Source organism: Astatotilapia calliptera, chromosome 12, assembly GCF_964374335.1.
Source record: "Astatotilapia calliptera chromosome 12, fAstCal68.1, whole genome shotgun sequence".
NCBI classification, from domain to species: domain Eukaryota; kingdom Metazoa; phylum Chordata; class Actinopteri; order Cichliformes; family Cichlidae; genus Astatotilapia; species Astatotilapia calliptera.
The window spans coordinates 35,157,157-35,179,898 of NC_137433.1; the positions used below are offsets into that span (position 1 = coordinate 35,157,157).

A 22,742-nucleotide genomic window follows, 5' to 3' on the forward strand; every position below is an offset into this window, starting at 1 on the left:
TTAATATTTTTTTATTTCCCCCTCCCTCTCATTTCTTCGCTTCTTTTATTTCACACAGCAGGAAAACTGTGAATAGGTATGTAAGCATTGAGTGTGATGAGGTGGAGTCAAGAGGCACACTAATGAAAGCCATCAGTGGACTGAACTACTTCAGAGGAGACTCTCCCACAGCTTCACCTGAGCGCTATCCAGTACGGGAATTGCATCATGGCCCTCAAAAGCTGCCAGGGCTCAAGCTTTCATCTTCACTGTTGAGAACATAAAAGCTCAACTTTCTTTGTGTTTTTCATAGTGTATTTAGGGCCTGACAGTGAGTAGGTTTGGCTCAGGGCTCAGGACTGTTTCAGGCTGTTCTGATGGCCCAGCTGGTGGAAAGTACAGCCACAGCAAGCTGGTTGAATCTCAAAATGCTCTTTATATGTGAAAAATCACTTTAAAGTGAATGGACCTATTATGCAAATTTTCAGTTACAAGTGTTTATTCTTAGACTCCACTACAGTGGCTTTGCATGATTCACAGTTATGATTCATTTATGTTCTGCTCGGCTTTGGTACAGCTCCTTTATTTATAAAAAAATAAATAAATTCCTGTCCTAGCTCTGAAATGTAAAAAACAAACAAACAAAAAAAGGTATTTGAGTCCCTAGTTGTTATTGTTGTTGTTGTTTACATTTATAATAACAAGAAAAGAAATTTTTTTTCCCCAAAGGTACAGAAAATTGTATACAATAAAAAAAAAAAGTTTTTGTTTTTTTTACTTTTAAAGTTCATCTTACAAAACTAACTGCTGGTTTCCTGCTGTCAGTGTTGGAAGTCTGTGTGTGCAGGGCCACAGATGGCAATGGACTCTTGTACCTCAGGAGACCAGCAAAATGTAAAGCTTGTTGACTCTCCTTTGCATCATTTGGAAGAAGAATAGCTACTGCACTGCTGTCTCTAATGGCAGATCTTAATAAACTAAACTAGTCATCATGGCTCACGCTGAACTAAACTATATATGAGTTTGCACTTTGAAATCAACATTACAGTTTCCATGTCTTCAAATTTAGTAGGATTTTTGTGCGTGACCTCAATTTTACCGTAAGATGGTAAATGCAGCAGACTGTGCTGATGCTTTTGAAGTCATAACCTCTCTGAACTCGCCACTTTCCTACTTTACAGGTCTTTCTGTTTGTTTAGTTTGTTAGGGCTCTTCTTCTTCCTCGCATGTTTGGCATCATTTTGAAATGCTTTGTTCCTTTAATAGGATCAACCAATCATCTGTCATTTGCATGTGACTGCGTATAGATCCACAACGGACTATAAAGGCAGGGAAAAATGCATCGCTATAAAGGAAAGAGCTGTGTTGATTTATTTAACAAGAATAAAATAGAGGAATAATGTTACCCTCATTATTTTGTTTTAATTGTTATTAGTGGCTCTATAGTGTGGTGGTGTACAGTACGTGTTTGCCTCTGATTTTGATCCTGGGAGGAGACACCTTTGTGGTTGCATCATTAAGGGCATCTGGTGTGAAAAGTCTGCCAAACCAAACATGCGGCACAACCCACTGTGACAGCCACCTGTGAAACAGGGAGCAGCCCAAAGTAGCTTTTTCATTTTGTTTTCATAGTCAATAAAAGTTAAAATCATAATGAAAATGTAAAATTCATAAGCAGCCCTATCTCAGTCATGAAAAACAGTTTTTCTTGGTGTTTGCTTTCATTTTCACATTCTGGTTAGGGAAGGTGGTCCACACTGCTAGGTTTAGACACCCAGTGTACTGTGCTGTGGAAAGAGATTAAACATTAGGCCAAAATACATTATAGGAACATCTTACAAAGCTTAACACAACATTGATAATGAAACTTTTACTTGTGCGTCTTCATACGACCGTAACATCACCACCTCTTAAAGGCAACAGCCTACTGAGGCACCTAGAAGGTACAGAGACTCGTATCAGCTCAGGTTGGCCGTTCATTGAACTGAACTTTCAGTGAACACCGAGATCAGGTGCTGAAACCTCCAGAGATAATATTTAAAGAGCAACTCTGATGGTTTATGTGTTATGGTAAAGTCAGAGTAGAGAGACCGCTCAGGCCCTTGTGTGATTTGCTCTGTTTTGTGAAAGATTAAGGGATTCAAGGTAAAATCTAATGATGCTGCTGTACCTTGGATTTGGAAGCAGTATAAAAATGCATGTTTTTGTATTTGTTTCAAAGCACTATTTCTACGTATACTATCTCTTTTATGAAAGAAACCAACAATTTTCACCATTTGTGTTACATATCGTTTGAATTGAAATAAAATCCTTAAATTTCATGGCCACTTCATCAGTATTTTATTTTGATGCCAAATCTTTGCAAGGTTGCATAAAAGAGCTCATGTTGGGAAATGGATTTTTAAAAAATAAAACATCATAATATCAGGACAAAAACGGTCCCTAAATCCCTGCATAGACTGCCCCGAACTTTGAAAGTGGATTTCAGAGTGCGGCTCACAGCTTTATTTGATTCCTCAGGTGTAGTGGCAGCAGGTCTGCTGGAGCGCCGCGAGGTGAAAAGTCTGGCGGTGAGATAACTCTCTCCCAGGCACTGGATTGTATGAGGTGAATGGTTGTACTGAATTGGGCTGAGTCCATGAAGGCTGCCTGGACGGGAGCCCAATACTACGCTGCTGTGTATTATAATTAGCTTCTTACACTGGAACCTTATTCAGGGCTCACACAGGGCTCCCAGGGAAGTTTGGGAAAGGCATTTCATTCTGTGCACTCCCTTCAAAATACACAACAACCACACTAAAATAACAATGAAGGCTATGCAAGAAGCAGAAAAAATAGATTGAAAGAAATTTGTTTGGGCTCATTGGTGAATGGGTCAAATGTTTCAGTTTTTATATCATAAAGGGATGAGCCAAATGCTCAAATAATTCTATGCATAATTCTATGTGTGCCATTTACTGTAGCACACAAATAACTGCAGTGGGTTTTTGGTCAGTTTCCACAGATGATTTTTGTGCTGAACTCACTCCTGAGTGGACATTATTTACCTCACTTTATTTGTCTAATCGTGAAAAAAATCTAGCTTCTTTTCTTTTGACTTGTCAGGTGTTAGAAGGTGTTATTTATTCTTTTTTTTAATGCCTACTTAATCATTTATAGCTTAACTGTAAATTTAGTTAATTACCAAAATGAACTGAAACATGAAGTTAGTCTTTTCTAAAGCTCCAACACTTCAAGTTCATATTTGTAATTTATATTTTATTGTGATTTTATTCGTACTGCGATTTTACTGGAAAGCACTTTGGTGTACTTCGGTCTTAAAAATGTGCTATATAAATAAATTTTGATTGATTGATTGATTGATTGATTTACTTGTGTTCTTGCTAAATGAAAAACTACACTTGTGTGCTATACTCCGAATGTCAGCTTGTTACTCTAAGCAGTAGCCTGTAGTCAGAGTGATACTGACACCCATTTACTCAAATATATAGTTGTTCAACAGTGCAGATATGTGAAATCGTTTAGGAAGGAAACGGCCGAGTGTAAGTGTCCACGTTCTCTGCCCTCTGAGTTCCTCTCTGCTGAGCTGTGAGTGGTCAGCCATGCATGGCCACATGATGTCTCCATTACCTGGCTGAGAGGCGGACATGCTGCCTGCCACACGCACACTTATATACCACCTACTGCTTGTGTTCACTGCAGGCAACTCGCTTCATTGTCACTCTCTTCTGATTCGTTGCAGCCCGTGCCATGAGGCGAAATTGGATACAAGAAGTGTTTTACAGCTGCACATATACCAAAGTCTGCTCGCCAGCTTATTTGTTGTTGTTTAAGGAGTCCTCTGCAGGGCGTTTTGCACTAGTAACTAGTGCAAAAGTGCAACCCATACAGCCTCAAAGAATAACTAGTGACTAGTTATTCTTTGAGGCTGTATGGGTTGCATCCCTATTGTTGTCTGTTTTAATTATTTGAAGCTGACAGCTAGGAGAAAATGAGCAATTAATGTGGACTTGAAAGGTAAAAAATGGGTTTATTTAATGTGAATCTCTGTTTACAGTAGGACAGTTCAAAGCAGCTCTTTAACCAGGGTACAATAAAGCTGGAGTTGCCATTAACAGTTTACTTTCTTGATTAAATTTTTTAAGCCTTTATGAAAGTTGATATTTTGTGGGTTTTTCCTTTTTTTCTGTTTCTCATGGGGGTAAGAATGAATAGTAAAAACATAATATTTTTACAGTGATTATTTTGTTTGGTGAAGGACCCGGCTCTATGCTAGTAAAATTCAAGAATTAAACATAGAGCTGGATATAATCATAACAGGTCCGTGTGGAATAAAAACTTCAGGTATCTTTAGTTCAGTAAAGAAAAGATACCCAAAAGATATTCAAATTTAAGAGCAGCACAATTTAACAACTCTGAATATTTTTTTTTGCTTGAAAAATTGCTAATTAATGAATAATTGTCCTGCCTATAAAAACTGACTTTTTTTATCTGGACGTAGTTCTCCAACTGGAAACGCTAAGTTCAGATGAACAGAACTGACTTTTCTTACCTGGATGATTGAGCATGCATCAAGAAATTTATTGGACTGGCTGTTCCTTAGATGAGGTGTGGCTTAAAAGCTGTTAATGGAAGTCAGGCGAAGGGCAGCCAGTCAGAAAAAAGGCTCCTAGGGAGCAGAGCTTTAAAGAGATGGGAGCAAAACGGCGGTTTTTCAGACAAAAGATGCACTAAGGCTCTCTGTGACTTCATGGTATAACATAAATAAGGATTATTGTGAATTTTGAATCGCGTAAAGCTATTATAAAATGGCTCAAGAATAAAAATATAGAGCTGGAAATGAGTTGGGTGAGGCAAACAACCTAAAATCTTCAGTGTGAAAAAACTAATACCTGAGTCCTGACATTGAAAAATTACTGCCTACCCACTGAATGAAAAAACTGTTTGGGTAAAATTTTAGCTTTGAGTTTCCATAGAACAGATGCAAAAAGGAAAAGGTTGCAGACTCCTGAAACTTTTCAAAGATTAATCCAGGCTTCATGTTCACGGTGACAGAATTTGAAGAATCCATAGAATCGACAATAAAACCAATGGATGTTAGAAATGCATTCAACAATGAAGACTAACCAGGCTTACCCTTACAAACACAGCGGTACTGTCTGTTAAAACAGAAAGCGGGTTTCTATTTAATTACTGTTGGTAAATATCCACAGTGCAAACTCAACTTTCCTGTTAATTTCCTGCAGCAGTTCACACAAACAGAAACACACGTACATGCATGAAATGTAAACTTAATCTGCTGCATATAAAACTTTCTTGGGCAGAAGCAAAAGTGCTTTACAAACACTATAAGGATAATAAGGAAGATGGTACAGCAAGCAATAAAAATGCAAGGCAAGCTTCCTTCTATGGATGAGAATAATAAGGCAGAAGTGAAGAAAGCAGCTGCTCTCTGTTCTGTCTCACAATTTCCAGGCGGAAATTCTTCTTTGAGTCATTGTCGATACAGAGACAGCTTTATCTGGGAGATGGTTACACTTCTGTGCTATGACAACATCCTCACATTCACAGTTTGACTCAGTTTTCCTTTGCAGGAAAACTTTGGTGGGTAAAGTTTTGGCTATTGTCAGCAGAGTCTGGCAAGTTTGAAATCCCTTACCTGCAGGGAGAAAGAAGGACAGAGAAGCACAGCTTAGTTAATGAATTCAGATCCTGAATTAGCTTAAAATGCTCAAAAAAAGTTAAAGTAAACATCTATGATCAAATAACAGCCAAGTACAGTCCATCTGGAGAAGCTGTTCAGTGGCAGCAACACAGCCAGACTCGAAGTTTGTGTCGTATTGTTATTCCGTCTTACCTGTTATACACTTTAGCTCAATTCCTTTGGGAGGGATTTCTATTTTCCTAAAAAAAGCAAGTGTGCACTCATCTAGAAGCCAAAACAACAACAACAACAACACAGTGCTGCTGAAGTATATTTGCTTTATGGTTTTTATTTTTCTCTTTTTTTTTTTAACTCTGTCTGAATGCAGTGCAAAAAACGAGTGCAAAGAATAAAACACTTTAGCACTAAACAAATTTACAAATTATTATACAAGAAGCTCATTTTTTGTTATACATTTGTAAAATCTCTGCAGTAGATCCTGAGGTAGACATTCTGTATTAACTTAACTTAAATTTTGCAAATATATGTGACAGATTAGGTTTTTCAAATTAATAGCTCCAGAGGGACAAACAGAAATTCTGGTACCTTGAACCACTTTTGAAAAGGTTTTTTAGACCTGTCTGCTGCCCTGTTAGTGGGAATAAGTGGACAGATGGTAAAGATGGACAGTACTAGGTAATAACATTTGCTTGTTCCCTTTTTCCGTTTTTAAACTTCTTGGATGCATGAGCTAAACCCAGGCAGGCTTGAAGTCCAATGGCAAAAACTTTGCTGACAAAATGATTAGGCCTACTTGTGTCAAAGTACCACATTAATGGGTTATTGAAGGGTTTCACTTGCCTAGCTGAAATATAAGGTTCTTGTTAAAATGGTCCTGTTTGGACCATTTTGAGTTCTTACAACAAAACTGCTTAAATTTAGAATCTCTTCGTCCTAGTGTGACACAAGCCCAGTGCACAACATTTGTCTAAAGTGTGCATACAATTACACAAACATGGACACACACTGCTGCTGATGCTTTTTAGTATCAGCCAGGGATGAGATTGTTGTGCTTACTTGGATATTTTCAGGCCCTCAGTGCAGCGCTGATCCATTAATGCATTAATGAAGGCCTAATCCTCCTCTGGAAAAAAAAAAAAAAACCACTGAAGCTGCCGTTTCATAACTAAATAGTTGAGTTTCCTGAGCTCTCTGTGTGGGCGTCACCCGGCTGGGCTTTATAAACTTCACCTTCCTCCAAAGGAGCCTGACTGCAGGTGATCGTGCAGATAGTGGGCTCAGTCTATTGCTAAAACTGCTGCTAATGATCAGAGGTTAACCGTTCTGTGGAGAGACCTGAACACATGCCGCGAGGCGCCAGCCTAAAGCTTTATGTTCAGTGTGCATGCTCCAACACTGCAAAGATAACAACAATTACTCATTTATACATTTTTCTATCTGCTTGTTAATTTTTTTTTTTTTTGTTATCATTTTGAGAGCTTACATCTGTACACATAACTCCTGAATTAAATGTAGCACCAGAGTAGTTCAGCTGATTGTTGTCTGCACGACTTTGATGGTACAATTTTAAACAGCTGTAGAAAATAACAGGACTGGAGGCTGAAGCATGCTGTGCCAGACTGCAAATCGGCAAAAAACACAGCAGGGTGTTCTCCATATACCTGCATATACAACTGACAACCACAGTAAATAAGTGAAAATTTAAAGTACCGTTATTTAGCTTTAGATGTACATTTATAATAAAATATTTAAGAGGAAAACATTATTAGAAACTGTTTATACAAACAAGCAGAACATGGGTCAATATGGGCAATGAATGCTCTGTCATTGTGCTACGGTGTGAGCTTTGCACCAGGTGTCCTTTGGCACTGATGTCATCACTACTGTTGGATGCAGAGAGGGATCACTGGCCTTCTAAAATGTTTCAGAGCCCACATTTGGATACTGGAGAGTGTCTCTTAGTGGAGACTGTGGTTAGGGTCCAGCTCAGGAGCTTTCGTGATTTTTGCTTTACTTAAGTGCTGCCAAGCATTGAGAATTAGTTTTATTTTTAAAATGTTTTTTCAGACACAAGCTAGCTCTGTTACACTTACTTATGTATTTAAAAGGCTCGCCATGACTGTTAATTACACATGTAATGACAGAAAGAGTTACTATGGGAAAAGAATGCAAAAATATCAAAAATCCAAATAAAAGTTCTCTGGGCAAAAAGGTCCTCAGCTGATATCAGTCCGGAGCGTGGTGCATGAAATGATTTACTGTTCTGTCATCAGTCGCTGTGTGTCTGAAGTAGCAAGAACTGCACCTAAACTCCCGCCAAACAGCTGTTATGGCTTTGTCACACAGTATGTAGTGTGGTGGGTGGATAGCCAGTGGGTCTAACACTTTCATGGTGGAAATCCAGAAAACCATCCACTGTTAGCACTGTCTTTTTTTTTTTCCACAATCACTTATTCATTTTCATAGTCAAATGTGCAAATGTTTGTAATATTTGATTATATAATCAAATTTAGAATATTTTCTGACAGGCTTACCTGGCTCAGCTTTGACTCGGTGCCATTATGGTATTGGCTTAAAATACACTCCTTCAGAAAATTAACCCAGACCTTTTTTTTTTCTTTTCTTTTTCTAACAACCATTTAATTGTGACACCGGGGGATCCTTAACAAGCTTCCAAATATGGCAAGGCCAGACTTTAACAAATACTGCTGTTCTGTTAATTTTGTCCAAATGATGATTTCAACAGAAGCCTGAAGGCTCTAGTCAGTCTTCGGACTCTCCCTGTTGGTCCGAGAGTCTTGATGGTGCATTAGGGTTCAGAGCCAAAGAACAGAGCTGTGTGTTTGTTAAGGAAAGCTTATTTCCAACAGTGATACAATATATAATCTGCTGATTATTGAGGATTTCACACGTACACTTTTATTGCGCGGGCTGTCCTGGTGTATTGATGGCCATCTGTGCATAGTTTGTCACGTATTTTAATGTTTTATCCATCCGAGAACATGCAAACACACACGTGCTTCCATCCACACTTCAGCCGCTAATACAATCGAATTCTGTGGAAAACACCATCAATAATTTATAATTAGCAACTTTTCCTTAAAGCTAGTATGAAAGAAGCATGCAGTCACCCATTGGTTAGTGTGTTCCCACGACGAAGTCTAGAGCTGAGCATTGGTGGTCGGATCTCAGTGTGAAACTGTACGTTTTTTGGCTAAAACTTTAGTGCATATAGTTCATCATGGAATGAACTGTGTTCCAAAAACTGGGGATTGAGCCGATAAAGGACCAGTCATGTCACAGAGAAAGTAAGCATGTTTTCCCAGACATGCTCTTTTTCTTAGAGGAGTCTCCCCCTCCTGGCAAGGCCTTTTTTTATTCCTTACAAAACTGAGGCTCACACCCTCGGGCCCACCTGTGTTTTTTTTTTTTTTTTTGTTGTTTGTTTGTTTGTTTTATATATCTATACCCATATAAGCAAAAATACATAACAAATGAAATTTTTCCCCCTTTAAAAAAAAAAGGTAGGACTTGTGTAGTTCATCTCACACAGCCAATAATCTAGTTACTATCTCAAGACACCTCAGTTGTATATCATAAATCTTGACCTCAACTAATGGATCTTTACAGCCAGTACCAATTTAAGATTTAAACGCAAACAATTGCAGAGAAAACAATTGAGCCCGGACAGGCCGTGGTGTGAACTGTTAGTCGATATGCTCTGTTTTAAATTGTGTGGACCGTCACCCTTTGCTTTGTCTGCTTAAACTACGACCAGGATGCCTGATGTTTGGAGGCCTCTGCCTCCAATTAGCACTTTTCTAGAGACCCTGATGTGGTCTCGCCTCTCATCTTTAAAGCAAATGTGTAGAAATTCTGCAGATCCCAGCCTGTGATATGGGATAATGGTTTCTTTAAAAAGACTGTGAGCAGCAGCTAAAACTTCACAGACAACCAGGTGTTAATTAACATCCCTCTTAATTTTGATGATATTTTACACGCTATTTTTATCTCTGGCTGTTAGCCCTGACTCTTCTTTCCAGTGCTTGGCTTTGTTAAGATCTAGAAATTGAGTCTTTTGTGCAAATCTTTAGAGGCTCACTGAAATGTATAACACTTATTGTAACATTACTCCCTTTTTCTCGCATTCTAGTCTTACACAGGAAACTAGGCCTGGCTCAGACATCTCACCCTGTCTGCGACTCCTGGCTATAAATTCAGAGCATGCTGTGATATTTTTTTAAGGTAAATATTAGAGATGGCACGATACCACTTTTTTATGTCCGATACCGATATCATAAATTTTGATATCTGCCGATACCGATATGAATCCGATATAGTGGGGTTTTTTTTAAATCAATAAAACTGTTTTTTTTTTTTTTTTTTAATATCTTGCTGCATTTTGTATACGTTCATACTCAAGTTTAAATAAACAACAACACTAAAGCTCATCAATACTGATCAAACTAATAAAGTTAAACCTACTCCATCCTTCCTATTCTGGTATTTTAAAGAGTACTTAGCAGAAATATTAAGCAACCTAACTAATAGGGTTGCAAACTCCCAGCAAAGAAAAATAGGGAACCACCCCCCACCCTCCACCTCATGATGCTTAATCGATGTAATCAAATTTAATTTGATGCAGTGTGGAAAAAAAAATGCACAGAAATAAATTATTTTTCAAGAATAATTAAATAGATTCAACATCTTTCTTCAACAGAATTGCAGACTGCACAGATGGTACCTTCCCAAAGGAAAAAGTACTATAGCTTACTAGGGTAAATGGTAAATGGCCTGCATTTGTATAGCGCTTTTCTAGTCCATAGGACCCCAAAGCGCTTTACACTACAGTCAGTCATTCACCCATTCACACACACATTCACACACTGGCGATGGCAAGCTACATTGTAGCCACAGCTGCCCTGGGGCGCACTGACAGAGGCCACCGGGCCCTCTGACCACCACCAGTAGGCAAACACGGGGTTAGTATCTTGCCCAAGGACATTTGGCATGCAGCCAGGATGCAGCCTGGGATCGAACCACCGACCTTCTGATTAGTGGCTGACCTGCTCTGCCACCTGAGCTACAGCCACCCAGTATATTAGACTTAACAGTTACTATATACAGTAATGGACTTCTATATATTTCACACAAGATTAAAACTTTGGGTGTAAGATCCAGATAATTATTTATTAAAAGCTCGACATTTTAATGAGAATAAGAAAGAAAAGTATGTCTTTGTGCCCCCTTTTCCCTGTTAATGCCCTATCGGCCCCCCTGGCTAAACTTTGCTAGATCCGCCCCTGCACAGTTACCAGCCATCAGCTGCGTAGAAAAAGATCCTCGAGTAGAAAGTAATAATAAATAAATTCTAACAACAGCTTATCAAGCTTAAACGTGCTGCTGTTGTTCAGCCGCTGGTTTCCTCTTTCTGGTGCAAAGTGGGCCAAAAACAAAGAAGAGAGACGGACTCGCGACAGAAAAGCCGATCAGCTGATCATTGATCAGTTTCATGATTGAAGTAGCAACAGGAGAGGGAGGGAGAGAGAAGAGGCAGTCGCTCCATATATCGGTTGTTAAGCTTAACGTGTGGAATGCTTTACAAACATTCAGAGATCAACTTACACACTTGCTTTACTTCTCTCTGGGATCACTTCCTCGGAAATGAAATGCTGGTTTGGTACCAAGGCTACAAATACACACAGCCGCTCTATCACGTGAGCACACTGCTCTGAGGTGCTACGGTTATGAGCCGAGTTACGCCATGTCGCAAGTTTTGTGAGGTGCTTTTTTGATATTTGATGGATCGGATTACATTTTTTTATTTCTCTCCGATATCCGATCCAGTAATTTACGTCAGTATCGGACCGATACGTAATATCGGATTGGTCCATCTCTAGTAAATATAGCCTTGTCCCTAAAAGCATCTACCTTCGGATGTGTACCTTCGGATCTCTGTTGCTGAGTGTAGCTCTTCCCTGCCAGCTGTGGCTCACATTTATAACATTTGTAGTTGGGTTTATTGGCTCTGCAGCAGAGTCGGACATCTCGGGCTCTGCCAGGAGATCACAGAGGATCTGTGCAGCTGGTGAAATATGTTCTCTGCTGTGCTGTGAGGCGTCATAATGTTCAGGGTTACAGTACCTGCACTGAAACGCATTATGATTCTGCAGAGCTGGTGGGAGCGCCCACACAGATTGCCTCAGTGTTAGGAGAAAGCTGCAGAGAATGAGGCTCTGTCACTGAGGTTAGCGGGTCAAGACTCACATTGTTTTTGAAATTAAGTATAGAAGAAGGAGTTTCTGACCCGTCTTCACATCCTGCACATCTGTCATAATATGTGCTCTCACACTGAAAACCTGCAGCATGCCCCAAAAATATCCAAATCCGGAGTGTGTTCTGGAAATCACATTGCAGTCAGGATAAAGGAGTGAGTGTGCACAGACTGATGGACGGGGGAGATGGTGAATGAGGCTACGGTTTCATGTTGTCAGGACTTGCATGTATTTTTCTGTACAACCCTTATCAGTTTGATTTTACATTACACAAATTTTTCATAGTAAATTAGAAAAGTGTATACTTGAGTTTTTTAATGCTTATTTTTTCCTTTTTAAGTTCTCTTTTTTTTAAATGAAAGATGTTAATGTATGGAACATTACAAATAGTAATGAGAGAGAGACTAGGATGCAAAGGTGAGTCTCAGCTTGAATCTGATTGGCTTGCTGAAGCAGCCTAACAACTTCCTGTTTAATATTTGACACAGAAATCCAAACCGACAAGCATTTTGCGTTAGATTCATAGATTGTATAAAATATGGATGTAACTTTCTGGTCAGAAAAATGTCAATTTGGAAGTGCCTTAAACCTGCAATTTATCTGAAGGTCACCAGATGGCGATAGTTGTGGTTGCAAAAACGCTTGCAATTGGCTGGGAAATGGCTTTCTTTCTGGACCTCTGTAAATACTTACGAGTTTATGGGCTCAGTTGCTCACCTTGTGTCATACTGAATAAAACCAACACTCTTATTTTGTACATTTTGGTCATACCACGTTATAAAAAGGTGGATTAGCCATGTTTTCCACGGCACATCGACTAATGTCAATCACAAATCAGCGAGCAGTCAATTTGTTTTGGGTTTTTTTGTTTTTGTTTGTTTGTTTGCATTTTTGTGTAACCAAGATGGCGGAGGCCAAACATTTTTTTTTTTAAATAAACCATGCTCGATGTAGACAATTGGCAAATAAATAACATTAAATGTTAAAGATTTATCAAGTCAAGCTCAGAATGAAGTTTGAAAGGACTTCACAGGCAGAAAAACATATTTAAAAATGGGAGAAAATTAAAATTTATCAACATATTGAAAATGCGAAACATACAAATACACAAGGAAAAATCCAAAACAACCAAAACTTTAACATGCATTAAAACCAACCGAGAGAGAAGATGAGAAAGAGCGAGAGGAGGAAAAACACACAAACTTAGAAGAAAACCAAACAGCCAGCATGGTATAGATAAAGAAAATGTGCATCGGCTTGACCTGATTACTAAATGTGACTGAAACCTAACAGTTGGTGTGTCTGGTCTCTGAATATATGCTTGCTCAAATTGGATTCAGATTCATTTTTGACATTGGCTATTTGAGAGTTTGGCCTCATGCTTGGAACAAGCTGCATCCTGTTTTGAATGAGCTTCATTCTGCTGAAAGTCCAGCAAACAACCCTTGTAGTAATACAGCTTTCTAGAAAGGAAATGAGCGTGATGCATTGATTACTTGACAGTGCAATTCTGTCGGACACCTGGCAACAAATCTCCTGGGAAAGAAACTAAAACAGCCAGGCTATAGGCTTTTGTTTTCCCCAAGCTTTTGGTAGTTTTTCTCTGCTTAAGTGGTGGATGGTAAAACTGGAAAATACAGAGGAACTATACTTCACAAAATAAATTCCTGAGAGAGAGGGTCATGGAAACAAAAACTAAAACATGAAATCATGTTAATTTTATTCTCATTAGTTTTTGAGCCGTTTTACTTTAGTTTGCAGGTATCACTTCAGAAGCAAATCTCAAGTGTAGGAAACAGTGTCATTCTCAGCACTTGGATTATTATGAGAGAGTCTGGATTGTCTTTTGTCGTCAGATCAAATGTTAGTCAGAAAAGCTTTGTATAAGAGAAAAAGCCTTTTTCTTCTCTTCTTCCCATCCCCCGCTGGTGCAAGCTCACAGGATTGCGCAGGGCATTATTTGAAGTCTTGTATGAACATAAAAGCCTGCTCATAAAAGTTCCCTGCAGTGAAAACGACCTAAATAAACACAGCCCTGAAATAAAACTCTCCCCAGGTTCAGCTAACCTTTCCTCAGAATGGAGGATGGGGACAGGAGAGGCTAGAAGAGGCATTAGGGACCGAGTGCCTGAGCATGGGATGGTTTTGTAGTGGCAGAATGCAGCTATTTGGTGGATGTAGTTGTCCAGAGTGCATTACAGCAGCATGAGTGGTTGCATTTTTAGCCAGGCTACAGTCTGACCTCTGACGCTGGTAGTGATGGTAGTGTTTCAGTCCCACTGGGGATGGAACCAGTAGCACTTCTGCCTTTCTGCACACACAGTCGCACACATTCACAAAGGTTGTATGTGGAAGTTGTCTATTTGAATTTCAGTGAGATTTCTGAAAATATCTTGAGCTGTGAAGCTGTTTGTTTGTCTGAATGCATCATTCATTCATACCTTAGTCGCCTACTGTGGCTCACGCAATCCTAGCAATCTCTTACAACATCCTATATTCTGCCAGTTGTGTTTCTAGTTTCCAATCTTCTGACTGACACCAGGTTTACTGCATCTGCTCACGTCTCCTATCGGATTGCTTTCAGTATATGGCCACATTCAACAGAACATGTAAAATACAAACTAAGTGTAACACATCCGAAAATGTGATCTGCAGTATTGAAAATACTGTGTTATTCAGGCCACTCTCATTCCAAAATCTTGTGACGGTTTGTGTAACACATCCCAACCACCTAAACATTATTACTGCCCAGGGCACACCCAGATCTCATCAACCTCTCCCACAGTTCAAGGAACGTGCTCAGAAAGAGCCCATAGCTGAGTGACTGTCCAATAAAAGTATCTGAACATGTGTCAGAACAAGCCTGATCTGCAGAGGTCCCAACCCACAAGCCACAGTGCATCCTCTGCCAGTGGTGTGTGGTAGACACCAGAGGTCTTTTGTCCGTACCGCAAAATATGAGAGCTGTTGTGAAGCATGAGTGGGACCTACCCACTGTTACATGGTTTTAATTTTATAGCTGATCAGTGTGCAGACATTGTTTTTTTGGGCTCAGCCTATGACCTGTGCTTTTTTGCAACAAGCCTTGCCACTATCGCCCTGCAATAAAAGCTATTTTCAGTTTACTCTTTACCTGAACCATTACACACCTGTGCACACCAAGACAGAACATGATCTTAATATAAAAAAGGTGGCTAAATGGACCCCAATGACAGTGTAGTTCACTACAAATCATGCCAAACATATCAATAGTGTCCTTGCAGTTAGCTACAGTAATTAAGGATGCCTTCATTTCTTTGCCATAGCTGTTGCTTAATCCTCCTCCTCCTGGTTTGTATGTTTTTTTTTAAATTCATGCATTGAAGTGCCACATTTCATTTTACAACCTTTCGAAGCCCCTGTTGGTAAAGTAATGAGAGCTCAACAGCAGTGTTGTGGGATGGTCACGACATGGGAAGATATAACTGGAGAATTCCTTTCACATTCAGTCTAATTTAGAATTCACGTTAATGTAAATCTAGACTACAGGATACTTTTAATTCTTATTGTTGGTTAAAAACATATTTTAATACATTTTAAATGCACATAATTTGCTTTGTTTTTCATGTAACTTGCAATAATTAAAGAAAGTGCCTCACAGAAGAAAAATCAAGCAAATATAATAAAAGTGTCATCACACTTGTTGGCAGATGCTAAATATTAAAAGCCTAGGTCTGGATTATGATATCTTTGTGCTCCTTATTATTTAATTAGGGACATGTAAGATCCCTTCGTGTAACTGATCCCCCTCTCTGTGCCTGTCCTCACAGCCAAGTTGTTGCCTGGCTCGACCCTCCTCTGTTATAAATAACCAGTCCTCATAAGCAACTAAGGTTATTTGTATTCCATGTGCAACAAGCACTGCATTTGTACCACGTCACTGAAGCGCAGTGAAACTAATTTTGCTTTTGTTGCTTAATTCTTGCAAACATTTGTCTTTGACAGGAGTTTAATGATGTTAATGACTGTTTGACAGAATCAAATGAAATGCATTTGCAGAGTTTTTGTTCTTGCCGAAGCTCTGAGATTGGGGAGTGCGTTTTAATTTATTGTCCTATAATGTGGGTGTTTTGAAGCCCTTTGAGACTCTAGCTGTGATTAAGTTTATGCAAATAAACCTGACTCAAAGAGAGTGGATGCATTTAACGCAGTGTTTACATCCTTTATTATGCAGGCTTTTCAGTGTAAAACATGTCAGTCCAATGATAAAAGTTGTGTGGAAAGTGTATTTTTAACAGTCTTGCTTGCTAGTGCTCGCTCCCTGGCCTGCTTTTTACTTTTTTTTTCTTTTTTTTTTTTTTTAAATCATCATTGTCTTTTTGTCACATGCTGAGCTCACCATCTGCCACTGCTGCAGTATCGTCAACGTCCTTAAAAAGTCATTGCTGTATACTTAATTATCTTGCTTTAATCACCTGCCCTCTTCAGGGAGATGAAAGGTTATTAGAAAATGAGCCCACACGGGGATTTTATTAAAACTGAAGCACAACTCTGTATGCAAGTGTATATACAGCCACGGTTGGGGATGTAGGTCCTGTTGTCCTTGTACCATGTGCTTCTTTTTTTCTTTTTCTTTTTATATGTGGTTGAAGCTACATCCATCACACTTGAATCCTTCCTCTGGCTGTATTTATATTAGTTCTGTATGACTTGTTTGTGTTGTTCTGGTTTTTGTAGTGTGATTGATTTTAGATCCTCCTACAGTTCTGATCAATTCCACTTTTAATCATAAAATGCTGATTTAAGAAAACAACACAGTCAATGAGATAATTTTGTTTTTGAGCATATTGAAGTTCCGACATGTCACGTCACAAGGAGGCTCGCCTGCTCTTTCTTAACGAAATTAATATAATATAATATAATATAATATGATATAATATATGACACTAAATAATGGCACATTAATCAGCTGCCTCTGTAGTGAGTTTCCTTGGGATACCTCTGGGATCTTGGACTGCAGCGGTAGTCCAAGGAACACGAGGAAATCACCCAAGTAATAGCAGTGTGTTTACCTCCACCTGCAGCTCTGTAAAACGGTGAGAGCCATTTTGAATTTTTCTATTATTTTGTCTGCAAATGTGTCACTTACACGAGTGTAGAGAAACCCGTGGCCTGGTCCTCGGTCTGTCTGCCAACAAAAGAAGTGGTAACTACATCACCTTACTGCGTCCTCCATCCTCTTCCTCCTCAGTAATCCATCACTGGCACTCAGTCAAATCACACTTTTCATGCTAGAGATGTGTTAACCAAATGGGAGCAGAGATGTAGCAGAAAAGTGGAGCGAGGAGGCCTGAATCCTGTGGCAGAAATGCAGCTCTCTTAGTGTGAGAAGCAGGCTCGTTAGCATTCATGTGTTGCGTTCCTGGTCTCTCACACGTAGCAACATCCTCCATTATTGAGCAGTAGTAAATGCTTTGAAGTTGTGCTGTTTGGGGAGTTTGTGCTCCAAAAGAGAGTAGGAGTGGGGACGCGAGGCTTTGAAAGGCAGAAATCTCAGCTAGTTATTGTGTTGTATTGATCAAAATCCTTTTTCCTGATATTTCTCTGCCCACTGTTGCACTGTTTTTTCCTTTTACTGGATGGTAAAAAATGGCTGTTCCACATAAAGCAAAAGAAGCAGCAGCACCACCAGCCTGCTCTGGTCTGTCATTGAAAACAAGGTCAAGGTGACGGAGAATCTAATTGACGCTTGGCTCAACCCCGCCAGTCCCCCCGGGATGTTTAACAGCAGCGCTGCTCACTCACCCTCCTGCACCGCCATTGCCACGTGGTTACACCACAAGCTGCGACTTGCATCTCATTAGCATTTGACAGTGTGGGCCAAAGCTGCAGTTTCATCTAATGCATTTAATGGTGAGACTATATTCAGAGTAATTTAATTAATGCCTTAGTGTGAGTCTGCGGTCAGATAACATTAAAACAATTTCACAGCAGCGTCACAATCAAAGTGGTGTGTTTCAAATTGTTAATAGCTGGTTTATTTTTATTCATAATAGGGAGCACATCTTTGATATCATCCATATTAAACATAAAGCACCATCAGTGGGTGAATTTTTAGATTATTATAGCCAAATAACTTACACTTGGTACATGGTACATGTTTACAGGTCTGTGATTTGAAGGAGTTGTTGAGCAAACTGAAGAAATCCTATGGATGTCATCATATATCTTTTCTTTCTGTTTTTCTCTTTAATTTTGACTGTTTATTATTCTGCACATGTGAGAATTCAACCTGGTAAATATTTTCAAGGTGCAGTTGCTTAGTAGCGCCACATGGTAGTGGAAAGGCAGTTCCTGTTAATAACGTTGGACAGAAATTGGAGGCAGCCAAGGGTGTAGCAGGAGGTAGCCCTCGGCGAATGGAGCTAAGGGACTAAAATACTTATTTCTACATTTACACCTGCTTCTAGACTTTTTAAAAATAATTTTAATTTTCACAAATGTGAAATGGATGATCTGATTGGATTTATAACAGGACAGATTCCCCTGATTGCATTAATTTCCAAGCAATAGCTAGAGATTAAATCACAACAGAAACTTGGGTGCGTAACAAGCTGCTGACTTTCTTGTGTATAAAGTACAAAATCCAGAGTCTAAATTCCTGAATATATTAGAAATATTTTGGTAAAGAGTTGTGGAAAGACACTGATATGTTTTGCTGAAATATTCTGCTCTTTTAAGACAATACGTTTATTGGTTTATTCATTCTTTTCAGTTATTGTGGAATGGAAAGCAACATTTCAGCAAAGAGTCGACCAATCACACACATTACTAATGCAAACTCCTCACAGAAAGTGGTTATGAAATTCAAATCTAGAAACAAATAATGCGCCATTGTGGCACCTATAAAAAAGAAAATCACTGCTCAGAATAATCCCCCCTGGGATTTACAGAGTATGTGATAGGTTACAAAAATTAGGTGGTGAATGATGGTTAGCTTTCAATTCAGTTTCATTCAGTTTCATTTCATTTCAAATCTCAAACAGTCACCTCAAGGCACTTTATTTTGTAAAGTTAAAGCCCTAAATTATTAGAGAGAAAACTCCAACAATTGAACGATCCACCCGTGAGTAGGCAATTGGTAACAGTGGGAAGGAAAAACGTCATTTTAACAGGAAAAATCCTCTGACAAAACCCGGCTCAGGAAAGGCCAGCCATCTGCCAAGAGAAGAGAGCAGAGGAAGGTGGGACAAAAGAGACACAAACGAGAGAGCTGGAGTTTAAAATTACTGACACATAACTGTAAACAGGACTTTAACTCGGGAGATTGTGGTTCATGCCCTGTGTTATTACTAGAGATGGCACGATACCACTTTTTTATGTCAGATACCGATATCATAAATTTGGATATCTGCCGATACCGATATGAATCCGATATAGTGTTTTTTAATCAACAAAACTGTTTTTTAAAATATCTTGCTGCATTTTGTATAAGTTCATACTCAAGTTTAAAACAACAACTACACTAAAGCTATTCTGTTATACCTGTATACAAAAAAAATATTTCATAGTTCAGCAATACTGATCAATCTAATAAACTTAAACCTACACCATCCTCCCTATTCTGGTATTTTAAAGAGTACTTAGCGTAAATATTAAGCAACCTAACTAATAGGGTTCCAACTCCCAGCAACAACAAAAATAAATAAATAAAAAATAGGGAACCACCCCTCACGCGCCACCTCATGATGCTTAATCGACGTAATCAACCTTAATTTGATGAAGTGTGAAAAAAATGCACAGAAATCAATTCTTTTTCAAGAAATATTAAATAGATTCAACATCTTTCTTCAACAGAATTGCAGACTGCACAGATGGTACCTTCCCAAAGGAAAAAGTACTATAGCTTACTAGGGTATATATATTAGACTTAATAGTCACTATATACAGTAATTGACTTCTATTCATTTTACATCAAATTAAAACTTTGGGTGTCAGATAATTATTTATTAAAAGCTCGACATTTTAAATGAGAATAAGAAAGAAAAGTATGTCTTTGTGCCCCCTTTTCCCTGTTAATGCCCTATCGGCCCCCCTGGCTAAACTTTGCTAGATCCGCCCCTGCACAGTTACAGCCGTCAGCTGTAGAAAAAGATCCTGGAGTAGAAAGTAATATTAAATAAATTCTAACAACAGCTTATCAAGCTTAAACGTGCTGCTGTTGTTCAGCCGCTGGTTTCCTCTTTCTGGTGCAAAGTGGGCCAAAAACAAACAAGACAGACGGACTCCCGACAGAAAAGCCGATCAGCTGATCATTAAGCAGTTTCACGATTGAAGTAGCAGCCGGAGAGTGAGAGGCAGTCGCTTGTTAAGCTTAACGCAGGAATGCTTTACAAACATTCAGAGATGGACTTACACACTTGCTTTACTTCTCTCGGGGATAACTTTGTCGGAGATGAAATGCCGGGTTGCTAGCGAAGCTCCAAATGCTATCCAGACCACCACAGGTCCCGCATGCCACAGCCGCTCTATCACGTGATGCATACTGCTCCGACGTGCTAACGTTCTGAGGTGAGTTACGGTGTGTTGCAAGTTTTGTGAGGTGGTTTCGTGATATTTAATGGATCGGATTACATTTTTTATTTTTCTCCGATATCCGATCCAGTAATTTAGGTCAGTATCGGACCGATACCGATACGTAATATCGGATCGGTCCATCTCTAGTTATTACCATTTTTTTATTTTCAGAGTAGAATTTCTGAAACAACAGTGGAGTCTGTGGCAGATTGACGTCAGCAACGTCAGATTTACGTCCCGCCCTCACATAAAAACTAAAAGATGTGGTGGATTTGTGGAAAGTGTGGTTCCACTCCAATCTTTGCTTTACTCTGATGCTTTTCTGAAAGTTTTCTCAGTTTTCATACCTTCTGTTTTAAGTCCACTATAGTTGTACGAGAATGGAAGATTTGTGATTAATAGATGTGCAACATGGAGCACAATGTCCAAAAATGTGACATTTGGGATTATTGTTTAAGTCTTGATAATGCAGCTTCACATTTATAGCATGTAGCTGATGTTTATTCAGAGCAGCTTAGAATAAGCTCTAAATCCTGGATCACCCACATTATAAGCAACAAACTGTACAAATACAAAGATTAAAGCAATACCAGCAATCCAACAAATGAATAAACTCTCTGAGTGTGTGGGTGTAACAAAGGTTAATGGAGGACTTAATCTTTATATTTTGTCTCCGCAGTGAGACTCTGACCGAGGAGCCGACAGTCGAGAGGTGTTCGACTGCATGAAGAGGCCGAGTGACGGGACTCTGGTCCTCACCTAAACCCCTCCCACGACCTCTCCAAAAGCCTGGACATGGTGAGTCTCCTGATTATGTCTGGTGTTTGTATATTTTGTGTGTTTAGCTATCAATAGTGTGTTTCCAGCTGTTATATACACATATTCACCTGTAGTGTGAACACTGATCAGGTACATGATCAGTCAGCACGATGACCGATCATGTCTACCTCGTTCAGGGAGAGGAAAAATACATTGAAAACAAAATTAAAATGCTAGAATTCTCCAGTATAGCACGACAACTTGATAAGAAGAATAACTCTACTTTTCCATGTCCTATTTTTGAGAAAAAGCTGATTGGATGATGCCCTGTGATCTTATCACCCCAATCATAGCTGTTATTAATGGTTATCAGTCACATACACATCCCCAGTGGGCATCTTCTCTCCCGTTGAGCAGGCTTCATAGACTCTTACCATTCATTGCAACCACTGACCAGCGGAGAAAACCAGATTATGTAGACATCTAGTGGTTGTGTGAAGAAGTGCATGTAAAAGCTCTGATGGTAAATGCTGTGATAAATGTTGTGACAAAGTTTAACAGGCTGGGTTTTAACCCAGACTGTGATTTATTTTTTATTTCCTCACTAGAGCTAATTGTCAACAACTGCAGTTCCTCTAGAGGCCACTTGAGGCTGTTTCAAAGGGAAGTAAATCCCTACTGACTCCCAGGTTACAATGATAAACTTTACAGCTAAAATAATAATGTACCACAAAAAAGGTTTTGGTCTGTATGCCTTGTTCCCTCTTTATATCGGCTTTATGGTGGATTGTTTCTTCTCCACTGTTGCTAAGGCTTTAGGTGTATGAGCAGTCAAACACCTAGTCATACAACACGGGCAGCTGTTCTTGTGATGCTTGTGGTTCTTGTGCCCTTTGGACCATTTATAATGGAATTATAATGGAATTATCTAACAAATAATTCCAGGAAGTTTGGTCTTGAGATTAGTCTGTCAATTGGCACTAATTGGCACGCAGGCCTCTGGGCTTTCACAACGCAGTCTTGTACTTAATGAATGACAACAAGATAATCACTGCATATTGGGTACTTTCAGAATTGCCTTAAACTTTTATGGCATAGGTTCAAGAAGCATTTGTCATGAATTTTAGTGCATGTTGACATGGTAGCATCACACAGGTGCTGCAGATTTTTCAGCTGCACATACATGATATGTATGTTCCAACACATCCCACAGGTGCTCTGTTGGGTTGAGATTTCAGAGATGCTGTTCTGCTTGCTTTGGTTGAAAGCAGTCATCTGACACTAACAAACACGTCACATTCAAAGACACTTAAACTGCCTTTCTTCCCCATTCTGATACTAATTTTGAAATTCAGCACACGACCTTGACCATGTCTATGTGCCTAAATTCACTTATTTTTACAACCATATGATTGGGTTGATTAGATATTTTACAAACAGTTTATCAAGTACACCTAATGAGGTAGCTGGTAAGTCTAGTCTATGAACCAAACAGAATTTGTGAAGGA

The 22,742-nt window shown here is 39.2% G+C and overlaps 1 protein-coding gene across 2 annotated transcripts in view; it reads left to right on the forward strand.

Moving 5' to 3' along the window:
- The window catches only part of LOC113033382 (spermatid perinuclear RNA-binding protein-like), a 99,696-nt gene that overhangs the window by 16,414 nt on the left and 60,540 nt on the right, over positions 1-22,742 (forward strand). For both annotated transcript variants that reach the window (XM_026187122.2, XM_026187123.2), the window contains exon 2: positions 21,155-21,273. In XM_026187122.2, coding sequence (XP_026042907.2) covers positions 21,271-21,273 — 3 coding nt within the window. In that variant the 5' untranslated portion in view covers positions 21,155-21,270. The remainder of the gene's footprint in view (positions 1-21,154; positions 21,274-22,742) is intronic.